Here is a 19,126-nt window from a genome sequence, read left to right on the forward strand (position 1 = left end):
AAGGAGATTAGCAGGACGAGAATTTTGTCCTTGGTGTTCTAATCTGCTTAGAACTTCTTTCATGCTGTAATGATTTTCTGCTCTCAGAAAATCTGGATTATCCGTATCCTCATTAGATCGTGCCAGAGCAAAACCTATTTCAAAGACTTTCATCTTGATTTGAGGATCCTGGATATGATCTATAAGATCCAATAAGGATTGTTGAGTCGAAGTCAAAACATTTAAGCTTAACCCATTCATCTCAACAATTGCCTTATAATAATCATCATGAGAGGGATTACAGGAACATCTAGGATTTCCAATTTCTGCTTCAGAGGAAGAAGAAGACTGTAATTCCATAACAACATCCCCATAATCAGCTGATGATTCTGATTCAGAAGAACTAGTATTAAGTAACAATTTACTTAATTGAAGTCTCAGTTCATCTTCTATGTGAAGACTACTGAGTTTCTCCTTAGTTCTGCACTTGTTTGCATAGTGGCCTATACGTCCACATTTGAAACATTTAGCCTCAACTTTGGGCTTTCCTTTACCTTTTGCTTTAGGAATATATTTCCTTTTAGGCTTAGTATACTGTCTAGAATTATCCTTTTCCTTTGAATAATTCTTTCTTTTGGAATACTTCCTTTTATAAGGTTTTTCAACCTTATTTCTTTTCCTAGGTTTAGGATAAGATAAGGGAGTCTGGTAGGCAAATTGATCACAAAATTCACCTACTTCCTTCCTACCAGTTAATCTTTGTGCTTTTAACTGGGATTGTAACTTCAGATCATTACAGAGAACAAGACCTTCCTGGATTACAATGTTGACTAATCCACCATAGGTATAGTTTCTGTAAGGGATAGAGATACCATTATTCATATCTCTAAGCTTTTTCCTGATTCTTTCAGCAAAGAAGGTTGGTAAACCATCTACAAATTTGGCTTTCCAGTGCTCATGATTTGCATCATTAAGTTGGAGAATCTTTGCCAAGAATACATCTTTGTACCACCGGAAATGAGTTAAAGATGGACATCTTAGATTCTGTAGAAGTTCACGACTCCATTCACTATTAGCGCATTCGGGGCCAACAAAATGTTGGATAATAGTGGTGATGAGGGTGTAAACCGCATCTGGAGCAGATCCGGGTTGTTGGGTAGCTTCATCTTTAACTATCTTGGTAGCAGAAAAGATTTCAGCTTTCTGAATGTCGGTGAGAACATTATCCCACCATCCTTTAAGGATGCCTGTAAAACCAGCAACGACAAATTTAGCAATGGTTGGTTCAGTATTATTGTTGATTTTACAAACTTGGCTATACATCAACATTTGATGAATAACCTCGTAAATCTGATAATCAGATTTCCCATCTATGTTCCATTCATAAATGGTCTTGCCATGAAAAGATTTCTGTGTATGAAAATAATCTTCTTCATACAAGATATCTTGAGGTGTGGGTCTGGGATAATAATATCTACTCGGAGTAGGGGCTGTATTTGAGTGGATATTCTTATCATAGACAATTCTATTTAACTCAGGTATCTGAGGAAAATCAGTTTGGAAGACCTCAATATGAGATAACATATCATCAGAATCAGAACCTATTTCAGATTGATCATGGGATAAAGTCTGAATTTTAAGTCCTTGAATTTTCTGAGTAAGAAGAGTAAGGAATTCTTCATTCTTCTTAGGATGTGAAAGATTGAAGCCTTTAACTTCAATTGCAGGTTTGACCAATGCTTTGGATAAAGAAGCTTCAGGAGGAGAAATCTTATCAGTAATACACTTAGTATTAATTGTATTTAATACTGTGTCTATTCCTGTTTCAATTCTCCCAAGCTGAGATCCTATCGTTTGCAAACAAACACTCGTATATTGTTCTGCCTGTAAACATGAGAAATGTCTTTCTTAGTAGCAGTACAGGATGGATCAATTATTTTAGGTTGGCTATAAGCCTTGGCTTCCACTTTGGCACCACTGTCAGGGTCAATCCTTTTCAGAATTAGATGTTCAGTGGGAGGATGGACAGAGTGATAAACCTTATCTTCAGATGTGGTCCATGTTTTGAGAAAATCATCCCGTATGTTTATATTAACAAGAGAATGATTGGACATAAAGAACCAAGAAACAAAAGGTATAACCATTTTGCATTCTTGTAGAAAATCATAAAATTGAGTTTTAAAAAGCTGTAATTGATTTTGGTCAAAAGCTTTAAAATACCAATTTCTGAATTCTTTATATTGATCCTGTTGAAATTCAGTATTAATGGCAATTCTATCTGGGACAAAATTCATTAAAACTAATATTCATGAGGGTCATTGATGTCTGTAGGATCATCAAATTGATCCTTGACAGATTCATTTCCGATTCCCATTTCAGATGGAGTTGGGTTGAATTCAATTCCAAATTGGCGACGAGACATACCTATTGGTGCTTTCTCGTAGACTCCTCTTGGAATTTGATTCTGAGATTGCTGTATTCCTTTCAGCTTGAGTTGATTTGAACCACGACTTCAGGGAGATCGTCCTTTCTGTAATCCGACGAAATCGAATGGCGAGAAGGAGGACAAGAAACATGATAAGGAAGATGACTTCCTTTAGATGATGTAGATCTAGGTAGATCTATTGATTTTCTGAAATTCAGAAAAACATCACCATCTTGGTCCTAAATAACACAGTCCAAGCTATGATTAGCAATTGGCTTTGCCGGAACTGCGTTGGAAATCGTCCAATGTTCAGGAAATGTTATTTCACTCCAAGGAATCATCCTTTTTGTGGCAACATTTGATGTGTACATATTGGTGTCCCATAACGCTGTCACTCCTTTAGAGTCTTTGCGTATGGCATTTGGACACATAGTATCAAGTACTTTGTAATGGATGCGATAAATAACACTTATCACTTCCGATCCAGGTAAATAATCATACCCATAGGTCTGAACACGAAGACTGACGGCCTCATGGATATTTTTATCTGTTAAAGATAAATTCAGACTAGGATAGACATTAAAATAAACCGGTGCATGATATAGACTGGTTTCCAGTGCACCCATTAAGGAAGGGTGAAATTTCAGACATCGAGCATCCCGAAGGGTTGCCTGAATACAAGCATCCATACCTAACAAGGTTAAAGGTTTAAAAGCAATTTGAATTAAACCTATATGGATGTACTTATATTTGTGCATGTGCCTCTGAAGGTTACGGGAAGACAATAACTTAATTATTGTATCCTTAGTGCTTAATTGCATGGTCTGTTCTATGGTCTTGACAGTCCATAGATCAGTTAAATTAAGCATTCCGATTTTGTAAATGCTCTTAGCACTTACTGGAGGGATAGTCCATCTGTTCAATTTATTTTGAACATTGGTCCATTCCACTAATTCAGTATTTTTTACCAATTCTGAATCCTGGTTTTCCTGTACTCCTGAAGAGGAGGAAGAAGATGGTTTTAACATGTCTGTTAATTATTGTTAATGCTTTAAGGTCTGCATAGTATAAATATTATAATATTATATAATGAACAGTAAGTTACTATTCTGTCGTCGTTCTGCTTAAAAGAAATTCTATTACTCGTCTGTCAACGATTTACTGGAAACAATACCCTGTGCAGCAATTTAATGCAAAAAGCGGGCTTTTATATTCCAACACGACTTTTGGACGACCCATAATTGAATCTGGGATAAACATAAGTTAGACAGAATAATAGTCATATTGTTCATGACATAATTAAGATAATAATCATGCTACCAGTACCTAATAAGCATTAACAATTAAAAGTTAAGCCATCATGGCTCTGATATATATATATATATATATTCATATACTAGAGAGGCTTATGTTTAAGCTGATCTCTGGGCTGCCTTCATCTCTTGTACTGGATCATTTTTTTACTTTAGACATGGTTGGAATTTCTTGCATGTGGCCCTGCTACATCATCTTGCTCGTACGAATCCAAGACATAAATTTTCCGTATATTTTTATCATATCTATCTACATTATGACCATGAGTTTTCAGACCTAGGAAAGCTCATTTCTTTCCCGCCTCAAATTATAGGCAGAGATACTACTTGTTCTACCACACATGCCTAACAAAAAAACGATGCTAGTAGGAATGGAATGGAATTGAATTCATGTACAGTACAGGTGTTGTACCATATCACACGAATTCTATCACTCACATGTGATCACAACTGTACCGCATAGTATCCCAACTCCACAATCTGTATATTAGTTCTTCAACTGTACAATATTCTCGAGATTTCTCATAATTTCCATTTCCATTCCTTTTTACATTGCATAATAGATCGCAGAGTTTCAATATTTGAGTTTTCATTGGTCATCATCCTGACCTACATCACAGTTTCTCACTTGACGTGCGATTTAAACAAGAGTCATGTAGCTTCAGTAGCACCACTGTGAAAAAGAGCAACTTACCCTGTATATATATACTACAGATAATCGACACCAACAAGAGGAACTGATAAACATTACTAAGTCCGTCCATAACTTCTTCGTTTACATCTTAGAAGCTTTACCATCTCCAGAAGTGCAAAAAGTTCCTCTAACAGCTCACCCTGTAAAGATCATGCAAAAAACTGATGCAGTTATAATTGCTAAAATTTTCAAATGACTCTCCAATTAATTTTGGCTAGCTCTTAACATTTCTAACTCTTTAGCGGCAACTAAAAGTATCATTCAAATGAGAAGAATATCATTTACGGAAATGAATTTTACGTCCTGGTAAACAAAATAAGTAATGTAATCCTTATGAATAATGAATACTGATCATCACTCTTTGTATTATATCACCAACGTAAATGTTTGGCGAGAAATAGTTCAATATCACTCCACAAAGGTGCTGTGTGCAACACTTACTATAGAATGTCCAGCAAGGTTATTAAGGAAAATAAACGTCGGTTCCTCAATGGTGTTTTTCTTCCCTGAGCATGAAATTAAGTTAAAAAAAAAATTACTGAGGAAAAAAAAAGGTTTAAAAAGTATATAAAAGAGGAAGTTTAATGGAATTGAGTTGAAAGTCACTTTACTGAACTAAACTTGAATGCTGCCGGACTCTTCGATCTTCTACGTGCACATACCTTTTGGTTGACGGCCGGAGACAAGCACTTCAAATGTGTACCACAAACCAAAAAAAAAAAAGGTTTCAAGCATGAATCCTAGACATACTTCCAGCTGTTTTGTCCATTAAAATGTGTCAAATTTTATAGTTGAGGTTCAATTAATGGCATTTATTGGATTTTATGTGACACCTAATCAGTAATATAATGTTCTTCCAAGCGTTGTAAGTATACTCATCTGAGCATGGTACAAAGGATAAATCAGAGAAAAATTATATAGATTTATACAAAAATGGCAGATAATGGGGAAATTCAATGAGAATGTGAGCAACTGCAGATCACGGAATGTAGGATTACTGGATTTGTATGGCATCTATAACTATTGCAGAGAGCAAGTCAGCAGCATTCATATTAAAACTTAAAAGTAAAGTAAGGTACTATGGCTCTAGACACCCAGTACTACGAGAAATGGCGCCACTTGTCTCTGAGAAACCTTCCGAAAGCCAAGGCTGCACTCACCGCAGCAAGAACAGCTGCAAATGCTGTTTATGTGCCTCCAGCTCAGCAGGGCGTTAATTCACTGGCGGATCCAGCGTAGGGCTGAGCTGGGCTCCAGCCTACCCCAAAAAAAAAAAAAAATTTACTATGGGTATTTTTAGCCCAGCCCAAAAAAAAAAAATTTATTATTAATATTAGCCCACCCAAATAAGCCCAAATCAACTAAGCCACAATACTAAAATAAAGGCCCAAGCCTAACAATCCCTATTAAGGATGAGTATTAGGATATGAAGTAAAACATATTTTGAGATAAAATTGTTGTAGAGGTAGCTCTGAAATTATATATATAGCATAAATTCATAATTTTAACACTTTCAAATCATCATGAAAAATAAGCAGAGCTCCTTTGTTTATCTAGAAAGTATTCAACAAACAAACAAAAAAAATTATGGCATTATAAACTACGAAAATTTGATGATTTTGATCTCTAGTAGATAAGAATTATTAGTATAAAAGAAAACATCTAAATCCAATAATTCACAAATCAAAGGTTGCTAACTTACTAAAGATTTAGATAAAACAAATCTAGATTAGTAAGTGTTAGAATTTCAAATTAATTTATAAAATAAAACCACAAACAAAAATTACAATAATTCAATCTTTAAAACCAAAAAAAATTATAAAATAAAACCACAAACAAAAATTACAATAATTCAATCTTTAAAACCAAAAAAACAAAATATGAAACGTGTTAAAACATAGCACGATGGGAGATGAATTGCCTTGTTTGAAAAATTGACTTCGAGCCTATTATCGACAAATTCGAGTCTTTAAAGACACGTTGAGCACAACTTAGATAGATATTTTGTAATATTTGAATTCAAATATTTATCTAGATTATGTTATAAAAAAATTTGCTTAAGAAATTGTGTTATTAAATTTATAATTTTAGCGCACCCCATTGACAATTTCTGAATCCACCCTTCGGTGTTATTGATTTGCAGAGTGGGATCCTCCATGCAGAAGAGAAGGATTACAAAATTGCTTACAGTTATTTCTATGAGAGCTGTAGCCGATGCTTATTCAAAACGGTCTCTGAAGCTCTTTGAAATTTGTCTTCAGAATTTCAGGCCCCAACTAGAGGAAGACCCTATGCATCTCTCTTCCCTGTATGACACACTATTGGAGCAGAATCTTTGCAGGTTGATCGAGCCTTTCTCGATGGTCGAGATTGCTTATCTGGCCGACCTGATCCAATTGCCTGTAGACCATGTTGAGAAGAAATTGTCTCAAATGATCCTGGATAACAAATTTTTAGGAACTTTAGATCAGGGAGTTGGATGAGTAGTCAAAATGACGATCCCAGGTCTGCGACCTACCATAAGGGTGGCAATTTGCATTCGCATTCGCGGGCCGTAATCGTGTCGTGTTAATTTAAAGGTAGTATACTAAACAGTTCAACTTGGACACGATCCGTTTAATAATCTTGTCAAGAACCCTCAATACTAATCCGATTTGTTTATTAAACGGGTTACACGTGCAACCCGTTTAATGACCTATTTAAAAAAAAATTATATTATTTAAATTATTAATAATACTCAATAAAATAATAAATACTAAACAAATAGATAAATTTTAATCAACCAAATTACTAAATAATTTCTAGTGTACAAAAAATTAAATTATAAGACACAAGTTTACATATTTTAGAACTTAAATAAAAATTTATTCACAACATATATAGTTAATTGTGTATAAACTAAAGAAATTGTAAGGAAATATAGAGAAAGAATGAGAAAAAGTAATGAATAGAAAAATGAATTTTATTCACTCTTTTTCATTGTCGAGCAAGGTTTATGGACATGTCAATTTATACAATAAAGAGGTCCGTAATATACAAAAAAATCTCCTAGAAAAAAGCTTTATTTAATTCTATAAATAGGTGATCCTTTAGATATGGCATAACAAATTGCCAAGTTTGTTTCCAACGGTTTTGCATATATCATGGGATATTTTGACCGTTTGGAGTAGTAATCTTCTTGCTCCTTCTCCATATTGTCATTAGTACTAGGATCTTTATTTTTGATAAGTGAATCATCATTGACTTTATCAAGCCCCCTCAAGCTGGGAAGTGGAAGAAGATGAACTCTCAGCTTGATTCGAAAAGTTTTGAAAGATGACTTTGGAAGAGCCTTAGTTAAGGCATCTGCAATTTGCAGTGGTGAAGGAATATATTTGGTGACAAGATCTCCACGCGTAACTTTTTCTCAAACAAAATGGTAATCTAGTTCAATATGTTTGGTCCGAGCATGGAAAACAGGATTTTTTGTCATGTGAAGGGCACTGATATTATCGCAGAAGAGCTGAGGTGGTTGAACTAGAGGAATCCCCAGGTCGCATAATAAAAACCCGATCCATGTTAATTCAGCAGTAGTGATAGCAAGTGCACGATATTCAGCTTCGGCACTTGAACGGGCAACGGTTGGTTGTTTATTTGAAGACCATGACACACAATTGGAGCCAAGAAAAATACAGTAGCCGGTGGTGCTTTGACAAGTGAGAAGACAACCTGCCCAATCTGCATCACAAAAACCATTTAAAGTGAGAGAGCTTTGAGATAAAAAGCGAATGCCATAAGTTATAGTGCCTTTGAGATATCGAATGATTCGTTTGACAGCTCTAAGATTGGCAAGGGTCGGTTGATGAAAATGTTGGCAAACTTTATTCACTGCATGAGTGATATCAGGGCGAGTAAAAGTGAGATATTGAAGTGCGCCAACAATGCTTCGAAATTCAGTTTCATTGACCAAGTTGTGATCATCTGGTTGGTGGGGTGGTTTAACGGCAATTGGAGTAGATTGATGGGATGAGTCTAGCATATGAGTACGGGAGAGAAGATCTTTGGTGTATTTTGTTTGTGAGAGGAATAGGCCACCAGCAAAAAGCTTGACTTCAATACCCAAAAAGTAATGTAAGGTGCCAAGATCTTTGAGAGAAAATTCACATCCAAGTTTATGAATGATTTGCTGAATAAGAGTATCATTGCTTCCTGTTACAATAACATCATCAACATAGATAAGCAATAACAAAAGGTTATTGTTTTTCTTGTAAATAAACAAAGAGGAATCTGCTTTGCTACAAGAAAAACCAAGTGTAAAAAGACAATGAGATAAACGCTCAAACCAGGCACGAGGTACTTGTTTTAAACCGTAAAGGGATTTATTCAATAAGCAAACATGATTGGGAAAAGTTGGATTGACAAAACTTGGTGGTTGTTCTATGGACACAATTTCTTTGAGGAAACAATGTAAGAAAGCATTTTTGACGTCAAGTTGTTTGATGGTCCAACGTGAGACAACTGTTAGAGAAAGGATGATGCGAGTGGTTGTGGGTTTAACTACAGGGCTAAAAGTTTCGTCATAGTCTAGCCCGGGAACTTGAGTGAAACCCCTTGCAACAAATCATGCCTTGTATCGATCGATCGAGCAATCTTCCTTGTATTTAATGCAGTAGACCCATTTAGAATCAATGATATTGGTGTTGGAAGGTCGAGGAACAAGACGCCAAGTGTTGTTGGAATAAAGGGCTAAAAGCTCTTCTTGCATCGTAGCAAACCAATATGGTGATTTAATAGCAGTTTTAAGAGACTTCGGTTCTTGAGCAAGATTAGTAAGGAGAGCAACGTCTTTACGACTGGACGAGCTAGTGGTGGGGTATATATAATCCTTCAAATAAGCTGGTGGTTAGCGCACACGAGTTGGACGAGAAGTTTGAAGATGAGTTACATTTTGATCTATAATAGAGGGAGCTGTAGATGAGTCTCGTATTCCATGAGAAACATTGTTGTCGTCATCTTGAGAGACTTCAAGGTGTGAGCTATGAAGGTCATTTTGTCCCAAATTGTGACTAACTGGATCAATTGAGGTGTTGTCATCTAGCTCATTGCAACAATCAACTTGGGTACCGCATGAGTTGTTAGCTTGCGTGTTTTCGTTAGCCAAGTTTTGATGAGAATGATGATTGCTTGACTTAGAAAACCACTCTTCTTGATCTGGAAAATTTGTCACTACAAGCTGTGGAATATCACCACTTGAAACTTTGTGAGAATACGGAAATATTTGTTCATCAAAAACCACATGTCTAGATATATAAACTTTATTTGTTAAAGGATCAATGCATTTGTATCCTTTGTGAAGAGGACTATATCCAATAAAGACACATGGAAAGGTTCTTTTAGAAAATTTATTTTGATTTTGGTGCCTTAAATAAGGAAAACATTTACAGCCAAGGACCTTTAAAATACTATAATCGGGATGTCTGCTGAACAATTTAAAATATGGTGTCTCCATATTTAGAGAAGATGATGGGAGACGGTTTATTAAATATGTTGCTATAAGAAAGGCATCTACCCAAAACCTTAGTGGTAGATTTGCATGAAAAATCATGGTGAGACCAGTTTCCACAATATGTCCATGATTTCTTTCCGCAATTCCATTTTGTTTAGGTGTGCCTGAACATGACAATTGTTGAGCTATACCACAAAGAGCAAGATGGTTAGTGAATAGTGTGGAAGTGAACTCACCCCCTCCATCACTTTGAAAATTTTTGATTTTCCTATCAAATTGATTCTCAACAAGTTTTTGAAATTTTAAGAAACTTTCATAAAAATTAGAATTGTGTTTAAGAGGATATAACCAAGTATATCCAGTGCAATCATCAATAAAAATAACATAATAGCGAAAATTTTGAATAGAAGAAATAGGAGCTAGCCCCCATAAATCACAATGTATTTTTTCTAAAGGAAATTGGCACAACTTATTACTATCATGAAATGAAAGTTTGCAGCGCTTTCCTAATTGACAACTAGTACAAATAAAATGTTTATTTAGCCAACTAGAAATGCTTAGCACGTCCTTTTTATTGAGAACTTGTAAAAATTTTGAATAGGGGTGCCCCATTCGTTGATGCCACAAATCCGAAGAAGCTGAAGGAGATTTGACTGCTGCAAGTGCTTCCAATTTTGCTTCTTCAAGAGCATATAATTGTCCTCTTTTATGCCCCTTCGCTAGTGTCCTTTGACTTTGATCCTTTATCACAAAACCATTAGCATTGAATTCAATACTACAAGGATTATCTTCAGTAAATTGACTAATAGATAGTAGATTTTTCTTAAGCTTAGGAACTACAAGGACATTTTTTAAATTTAAATTTCCATAAGGGGTTTTTAAAGAGGCATTACCAGTGTGTGAGATGGATAATTTATTTCCATTTCCTACATAAATAGCATCATGTCCATTATAAGTATGTACTGAAGAAAGCTTACCAACATCATTTGTCATATGTGTTGTTGCTCCAGAATCCACATAGAAACTTGGGTCAGTTTCTTGTAGAGATAGAGCCGCAAAACTTTTAGGCATCTCATCTTCTTGTTGAGCATAGTCATACCTGTAAAAGCATTTAATGGCAGTATGGTTGGTTCTTCCACATATTTGGCATTTGACTTCTTCTTCATCTTATTTGTTGGTGTTGCTTCGTCCATTACCAACGAAGTTTTTCCAACCATTGTTTGATTTGCCATTGCCTTGATTTCCTGAATAGTTTTGAGAGGGATAAAAGTTCTGGTTGTTTGATCGATATGCTTGAGCGAACCCTCTCCCTCTGTGATTAAAACGTCCCCCTCTGTTGTTTCTTCCTCACCCTCTTTGTCCAAAGAAGGCTTGTGCATGATCTACAATTCGCTTCTCTTCTTCACGTTGTTCAGTTATCATTTGCTCATGATTTTGTAAAGAGAGAACAAATTGAGTAAATGAAGGATATGGTGGCTTTGAAAGCATTACCATTCGAAAATCTTGGTATTTAGGACCAAGCCCGCGAGCCAATTTGAAGACTTTTTCGGTTTCGGGAATCGGCTTGTTGATCGATGCAAAGTTGTCACATATAGCTTTGAATTTTTTAATATATTCTGTAATGGATAAGGATCCTTTCTTCAAGCAAGCCAAGGAATCCTTCAAATTCTCTTCTTGTTCTATGGTGTTTGGAAGTAATTGCTCTTCCAAGCTATTCCATATTTGCTTTGATGTTTCACTCCCCATGATCATGCTGTGGGTGTCCTCAGTCAGGATGCCCAGGAGCCATGAAACAAGTAGTCCGTCATTATGGAGCCATTGCATGTATTGCGAATTTGAAACTTTCTTTCCATCTTCTTCGATCATTTCTTTGGCTGGTACATCATCTATAAGATGGTGAGCTATCCCAAGACTTTTAATCAAGGGCAAGACCTGCGATTTCCAGACAAGAAAGTTAGAAGAACTTAATTTTATAGAAACATGGCTAGAACATTGATGGAAGATTTATATTGTGAGTTTTGGTTCATCATGGGAATTGTTTTCAGAAGTGAGGCTTGCCATTGGCTCTGATACCATAAAGAAATTGTAAGGAAATATAGAGAAATAATGAGAAAAAGCAATAAATAGAAAAATGAATTTTATTCACTCTTTTTCATTGTCGAGCAAGGTGTATGGACATGTCAATTTATACAATAAAGAGGTCCGTAATATACAAAAAAATCTCCTAGAAAAAAGCTTTATTTAATTCTATAAATAGGTGATCCTTTAGATATGGCATAACAAATTGCCAAGTTTGTTTCCAACGGCTTTGCATATATCATGGGATTTTTTGACCGTTTGGATTAGTAATCTTCTTGCTCTTTTTCCATATTATCATTAGTACTAAGACCGTTATTTTTGACAAGTGAATCATCATTGACTTTATCATAAACGAGTATTACAGGTCAGGTTGAACTCTTCAATCCAAATACGACACGATTAATTAAACGGGTTAATTGTGTCAATCTGTTTATGACCTGAATCCGTTTAAGGTCTAAAATTTTTAAATTAATTTAAATAAATGAATATGTTAGGTAACTCTTTTTCATGAGTTAATTTTAATAAATTTTAAATGAATAAGATTAAATATTTTAAGTAATTCTTTTTAATCAGTTAATTTTATTTTTTATAAAAGTAATTACACTATTTCTTTTACAAAGTTGATATATATATATATCCTAACATTTTATTAAAAGGATATTATTGTAAAATTAAAAATAAAAATATTTTTTTAGTAAATAAATTAAAAAATAATTTAATTATGAGTATTTATCATCAAACACCTAGACTATAAATAGTATATAAATAAATAGCATAGAATTTTAGGAAAAAAATAAATACCATAGAAAGATTACCATTTTGCCAGTCCCTCTATCCTTGTAAATTGTTTTCCTTCATATTCCATTTTTTTTTAATTATTTTTATTCCTTGTTAGGTTTAATTTTTTTTTTCTTCATAAATATTTTATGACAATCAAACTCCAAAAACACAAAAATTATTTTTTGAAAATAATTTATGCACAAACAAATGGAGCCGAAATGAAAGTAATTTTTTCATTGTATATTTGATTAGCATAAAAAATTTAAAAAATTAAAAATTACCATTTTATGATTTGAATAGTATTAAATATACATAACTAAGTTGGCAAAAATTGTATAATAAAACTGATCAATGCAATTTTTAGCGAGTGATAAATCATTAAGCTGGTAGAATTGTGTGTTGTCTACACCTGGTGAAGTAAAAGGATGCAAAGGTAAACTCAGACCAATATAGTCATCAACTTGCTACCGAGTGTTCTTGTAAAGTTCAAATTTTCAAGAATATGATAACAATGTGAACTATTTTACAATATATATATATATATAGTTATATATAAGTATATTGAGCCTATAAGAGACGTAGTAGAGTCCTAAATCCAAATGAAACCTCTATTGAATTCTCTAAGCTCTTCTTTGGAAGCTCCTTCTTCTCGTTGATCTCTATAACCTCAAGAGTGTCACTCCTAAAACCCATATTAAATTCTCTAAGCTTAGGATTGTAGGAACCTTAAAGAAAAAGTAAGAAACCTAGAGATATAGGGATGTGATCCCTTATAACATATATATATATATATATAGTTCCTAACATATAAATATCACTCCCTACTCTCCAATTATTTTTTTTATTTTTTATTATTATTATTTTTTCTTTCGAGGTAAGAAGTTTGTCTAGAACTTTGAGGTCAAAGAGGAAAACTAATTCATTAAACTATCGGTGCAACTGCCTCTCCTTACTCTCCACTTACTTTCTTCACTCTCTTGCTTAACTTTCAAACTTAGACTAGGAGTATGGATTTATTGGGTTAGGAGTGAGGATTTATTAGACCCATTCTCTTCTTGGCTCCAATAGGCTATTTCAAGTGATCTATTATTCTTATGAACCAATTAGATAGACCATTAAGAGAATGATAATATTACGAAGTTAATTTATAGTATGAACCCTCTATGCATAATTAGTAATGAAAGAGTTTATTCCAACACATTCAATGATAAATACTATATTAAACGACTAAATTAAAAAACAAGATACTACTTTCACGAGCTAACCAATCATGTGGGCCCACAAGAGAAATGTGAGCAGAAAAAATCAGCAACCAATTTTCTAGCCTCTAAGCAGCAACAAAAGCTCCAAGCCAATGAGAGAGAGAAAAAATAATAATAATAAAAAATAAATAAAATAAAAAATAATTTTTTTTTTTTTTTTGTTAAAGGGAAAAAAGAAAAGAAAAAAGGTTGCTGCTTAGAGGCTAGAAAATTGGTTGCTGACTCGGTTCCTGATTCCATGCCATCTGTTCATATACTACAGGTAAAAAGACCACAAGACAATTTTATTTAAAAAAGACATAAAATAAATCAAAATTGTTAATATTGTGAAATTTAGAGAAAATAATATTTCATATAAAGTAAATATATGATTAATTATTTTTAAAAAATAAATATGTGATTAACTATCATATAGATATATCTTAGAAATAAGAATATGGATACAAACGGGTTAGTGGCCTAACGCTGGCTAACGGTATCGATCTCTTACCTCCCAAGGGAAGATGAGGAGTTCAAATCTTTGAAAAGATGTGTGTGTGAGTACCATCAACTAGGAAAAAATAATAATAATAATAATAATATAAGGTGTAAAATTAAAAAGTCTATTAAAAATATGTGATTTACTATCTACTAAAAAATGCATATAACAAATAGGAATTTAGATGGAAAAAATGGATTAATTAATTACAAAATTTTTATATAAACTAATTGAATTTTATATTCATTAAATAGTGCGATAAAATAAGTCTCATAACCAAATTTGGTAATTTTAATTTTAATTTTGAAAACATGTTCTCAAAAGCCTCCATTTTATGGAAAAAAAAAAATTTTTGTTTCCATCTGTTCCCAACTAAAATACAAGGAATATATTTCATCTTATTCCAAAATTATATACATTTTTTTTATATCTCTCCTAAACCTTTTAAACTTATTCTTTATTCTCTCTTTGTATTCACGATCCGTTTTCTCCAAGTTCTTGTTTCACTCTCGGCAACGGACGCTGCACAATAAAGGATTCAATGTCCTCCTTTTTTTTTTCTTGTTTTTGGTTCTTTTCAGAAAATTAACCTTTATAATTCTAACGGTGTTGGATGCTTACTTTCCCACAATAAAAAACCCTAGGTATTTTGGCCAATCACTCACTCCCACTTTCCATCTCTTAATAATGCCTGATTATCTCTTTCTTATTATGATTGAAACCTTAGAGATTGACCAAATCAAAAACCATAAATATATGTTGTTGGACAGGAGGGAAAAAAAAAAACCACAGATATACAATGATTGATAGCTTATAAATAAGGCAATAAATATAATATTATTTTTTTTAGAATGTGCTCATTTTTTAATTTTTTTTTCTACTTAAAGGCTTTAAAAAAATTAGAATAGTGAATTGGATCTTTATTACTTTGTGCAAACCAAACATGTTTCTTTTTTTATTGTTTACATAATTCACTATTCTTGCCAAATGATGATTTTGTTCAGAAAGAAACGTCAAAAAAATTGCATTACAACAAGCTTAATGTGAGATTATTTTTCCATAGCAATGTTTGAATGGGCTTTGCAATCACCCTTAATATAAGCGGTAGCTTACATGATGGACAACAAAATTGCATTACTATCCAAACATAAGTTATACCAAAAAATTGTTCTTTAATCTTATGTATTACTATTTATTAATATCAATACTAATACATAACACTACCTCAATCATATTTATTTATTAAAATTTCAAAAATGCTCTCAATATAATAACTATGTGTTAGATAACACATATTCTAGTTGCATAGAAATGAGCCTATCACCCTTTATATAAGCGTTGTTATTCCACTAAAATATCATAGATATTTACAAATCTTTATAATTGCATATGCTTGTAAAATCTTCTTTAATCGTATCACTACAAATGTTTTAGAAGTGTAGAATTTACAAATCTCTATAATTCTCTACACTTGTAAAATCTTCTTTAATCTTATGTATTACTACAAATGTCTTAGAAGTGTAGAATTTAAAAATCTCTATAATTCTCTACACTTGTAAAATTTTCTTTAATCTTTACAAATGTTTTAGAAGTGTGGAAGATTCTAGATTCAACTCTATGTATGTGCCAAACAGGCGCAAAATCCTTCTCAGCGCTCGCGTGTCACCAGCGTGGCACAATATCTCGATACAAGGTCGTTTTCACCACGCAGTTAAGTCCCTAATGGTTGATCATGTTTTTAATTTAAGTGAGAGATTGTTTGTTTGTGTGAATATATACATTAACATATAAAGTGAACATCTGAAGGATTTTTTTTTCACATTTGCAATTTCTTTTTGTTATTTTTTTAAATTATTATTATTATTATTACTATCATCACCACCACCACCACTACTATTATTTTAGATCTTATTAGTATTATTATTATTATTATTTGAATTATTTTTTAATAATTTATGAGCTTCCATAAACTATTTGTAGGTATATAGATATACATTAAACAACTAATCCATCAATTTATTTTTGTTATTATTTTAAATTATTATTATTATTACTACTATCACTAGTATTGTTATTGTTATTATTATTATTAGTTATTATTATTTTTATTGTTAATTTGCAGGGTTCCAATTTAATAATTATTATTACCACTACTACTAGTATTTACTATTATTATTATTGCTTGCAATATTTTTTTAATAATTTATGAGCTTGCAAAAACTGTTTATAGGCATATGAATCCATCAAGCAACTAATCAAACAATTTATTTTTGTTATTTTTAAATTATTATTATTATTATTGTTATTATAATAATAATATTAGAATTATTAGTTATTATTAATATTAAGAATAATGATAATAATATTATTATTATTGATATTGTTTGTTATTATTAGGTAAAATTGCAAAAAAAAATAAAATAAAAAACCCTCTAAAACTATTGGTTATTAGTTGCAAGATAGTCGTTGAAAGGTATTCTGAGTATTGTACATTTCTTATATTTTATAACTTTTATATAAATTAATAAGCGGGGATATTTTGATAATTTTGAACAAAAAATGTGTTCCAATAGTTGTATAATTGAGAGTTTGATTTGTAACCGGATATAATTTATGGAGTTATTTTTTACTTTTTTGGTAGTACTGTTTGTGTGTTTTTTATTTATTTATTTATTTATTTTTTGGGTTATTTCCTATATATAAATCACTAAGTTCAATTCATGTTGACCTTACAATGATTAGTTAAAGGCTGACTTTACAATGATTAGGTAAAAAGAAGTTGAGATCTTTAGGTTGATGGCATGATTGTTGTACAGAAAAAAAATGAATGCTATGTTTTACAACTAAAAACTATGCCTTCCAATCACAACAACTATCTACTTCACTTGTGCTTTTTGAATATAAAAATATATTTTTAATTAAATAATGTTTAACCACTTATCAGTGAGTAAGGTGAAGTTACCCACTCCTACGTGATCTAATAACAAACTAACACATCACCTTTAATAATAAAATAATTTATACCTTTTTTTACTTTCTCTGATCAATCATTGAATAAATTGTATATAATGTTTTTAGGTGTAGATTATTTTATTTTAAATGTGATTTGTTATTTTATTATTGGACCATATAGGGGTAAGTAACTTCACCCTACTCACCAGTGAGTAGTTAAACATTATCCTTTTTAATTTGTTGGACAAATTATATGCTTAAACAAATTAGACCTCACGCAAAATTAGTGTTTGTACCTTCCGAAAAAAAAAAATAGTGTTTGTCAATTCCCCAACTAGAGAAAGACCCTATGCATCTCTCTTCCCAGTACGACACACTATTGGATCTGGATCTTTGCAGGTTGATCGAGCCTTTCTCGATGGTCGACGTTGCTTATTTGGCTGACCCGTTATTGGAACCGATATATTAAAACGGTGAGTATTGAGATTTAGAGACGCATAATAGCTTCTTGAAGTCTCTCCCACGTGCAACGGAAGACAAATGACAGCACTATCTCATAGATTCAACTAAGCTCAGATATCAAATCTGTGTGTTCATGAAGGTTGTACTTCTTCTTCATGAACCTGGGTATTTATCTCCGTCCGATCAACAGAAAGTATGAAACTCACACACTCAAACTCACTAGTTTGAAAACACTTTTTCAAATCTTGAAAAAATCTTTTTTTCTCTCTTAATTATATTGAGAGTGTATGTATTGTAGAATTCGGCTATTATTTATACTAGTAGAAGTGGGAATGTAATTAACTTGGTATTAATGAACATATATTCATTAGGTTCATAAATAACATATTAACTAAAGTAGATTAAATGTATCAGGTGAAGAACTTTTAAGTTTAGCGTTTATAAAATACTTAAAGTCTTCACAAATATAAATTAATAAAATCAATTTGAAACATAACTCCAACACCTGTAGACCATGTTGAGAATAAATTGTCTCAGATGATCCTCGATAAGAAGTTTGCAGGCCAGGACTTTAGATCAGGGTGCCAGATGCCTCGTCATTTTTGACGATCCCAGGTCATATGCGACCTACCCAGCAACGTTGGAGAGCGTTTCGAATATTGACAAGGTCGTGGATATAGGTTATAGGAGACAGTTCTCTAGCTGCCATTTCTTCTCCTCTTTTTTGAGGCAATATCTATACTTCCTTGTGTAGATTGCATGCTCCATTGATATGATCTCTCCTTCGTTTTCGATGATGGTATGTTGCTACTTGCTAGTTACAGACCAGTGGCTTTAGAAACGAATTTCATCCGGTATTGAAATTTTAAGGAGACTCGATCAAATTGATGAATTTATTAACCATTTAAATTCTCTTTTATTTAAATTCTCATCTAAAGGCTGAAAATGGTTCGTACTGGTATTAATATTGTACCATGGGAGTTGGGGACATAAAGTTGGTTGCATATCTAATTTTATTGAATGTACCTTGTTCTGATCTTAAAATGACAGAGGCTATGAGTCTAAGGACATCTCTCCAAAAAGTGATTCAATGGAATCTAAGCAGAGGCTGAAAGTGATTCAAGGACTCTGGTAAAGAACAATCCAGATAAACAGTATTGGTCTTGAGTTTGTTGAGATTGAAATAGAATAGTTAGGATTAAAAATAAAAATTTAAT

General features: G+C 32.6%; 2 protein-coding genes across 2 annotated transcripts; one reads left to right on the forward strand and one right to left on the reverse strand.

The window, feature by feature from the left end:
• The first annotated feature begins 5,491 nt into the window (after positions 1–5,491).
• On the forward strand, positions 5,492–6,894 carry LOC132296146 (26S proteasome non-ATPase regulatory subunit 11 homolog). Its single transcript, XM_059794375.1, has 2 exons — positions 5,492–5,646; positions 6,555–6,894. The coding sequence occupies exons 1-2, from the start codon at positions 5,492–5,494 to the stop codon at positions 6,892–6,894; spliced, it is 495 nt and encodes a 164-aa protein (XP_059650358.1).
• A 4,349-nt stretch (positions 6,895–11,243) lies between these two features.
• On the reverse strand, positions 11,244–13,448 carry LOC132296147 (uncharacterized). The gene is made up of 2 exons (XM_059794376.1): positions 13,362–13,448; positions 11,244–11,828 (listed from the first exon to the last, which is right to left on the reverse strand). The coding sequence occupies exons 1-2, from the start codon at positions 13,446–13,448 to the stop codon at positions 11,244–11,246; spliced, it is 672 nt and encodes a 223-aa protein (XP_059650359.1).
• Between the last annotated feature and the right edge of the window lie 5,678 nt (positions 13,449–19,126).

This window comes from Cornus florida, unplaced genomic scaffold (assembly GCF_030987335.1).
Source record: "Cornus florida cultivar Cherokee Brave unplaced genomic scaffold, ASM3098733v1 CherokeeBrave_3.0.0_Hap2_Chr02, whole genome shotgun sequence".
NCBI classification, from domain to species: Eukaryota; Viridiplantae; Streptophyta; class Magnoliopsida; order Cornales; family Cornaceae; genus Cornus; species Cornus florida.

Bases quoted from the DNA above. Each gene is read 5' to 3' on its own strand.
- LOC132296146 (XM_059794375.1), top strand. From the start codon at position 5,492: ATGGCTCTAGACACCCAGTACTACGAGAAATGGCGCCACTTGTCTCTG. The intron at 5,647-6,554 runs GTAGGGCTGAGC...ATTGATTTGCAG, and splicing joins AATTCACTGGCGGATCCAGC to AGTGGGATCCTCCATGCAGA.
- LOC132296147 (XM_059794376.1), bottom strand. From the start codon at position 13,448: ATGGGTTTTAGGAGTGACACTCTTGAGGTTATAGAGATCAACGAGAAG. The intron at 11,829-13,361 runs GTTTCATTTGGA...TGGAAATCGCAG, and splicing joins GCTTAGAGAATTCAATAGAG to GTCTTGCCCTTGATTAAAAG.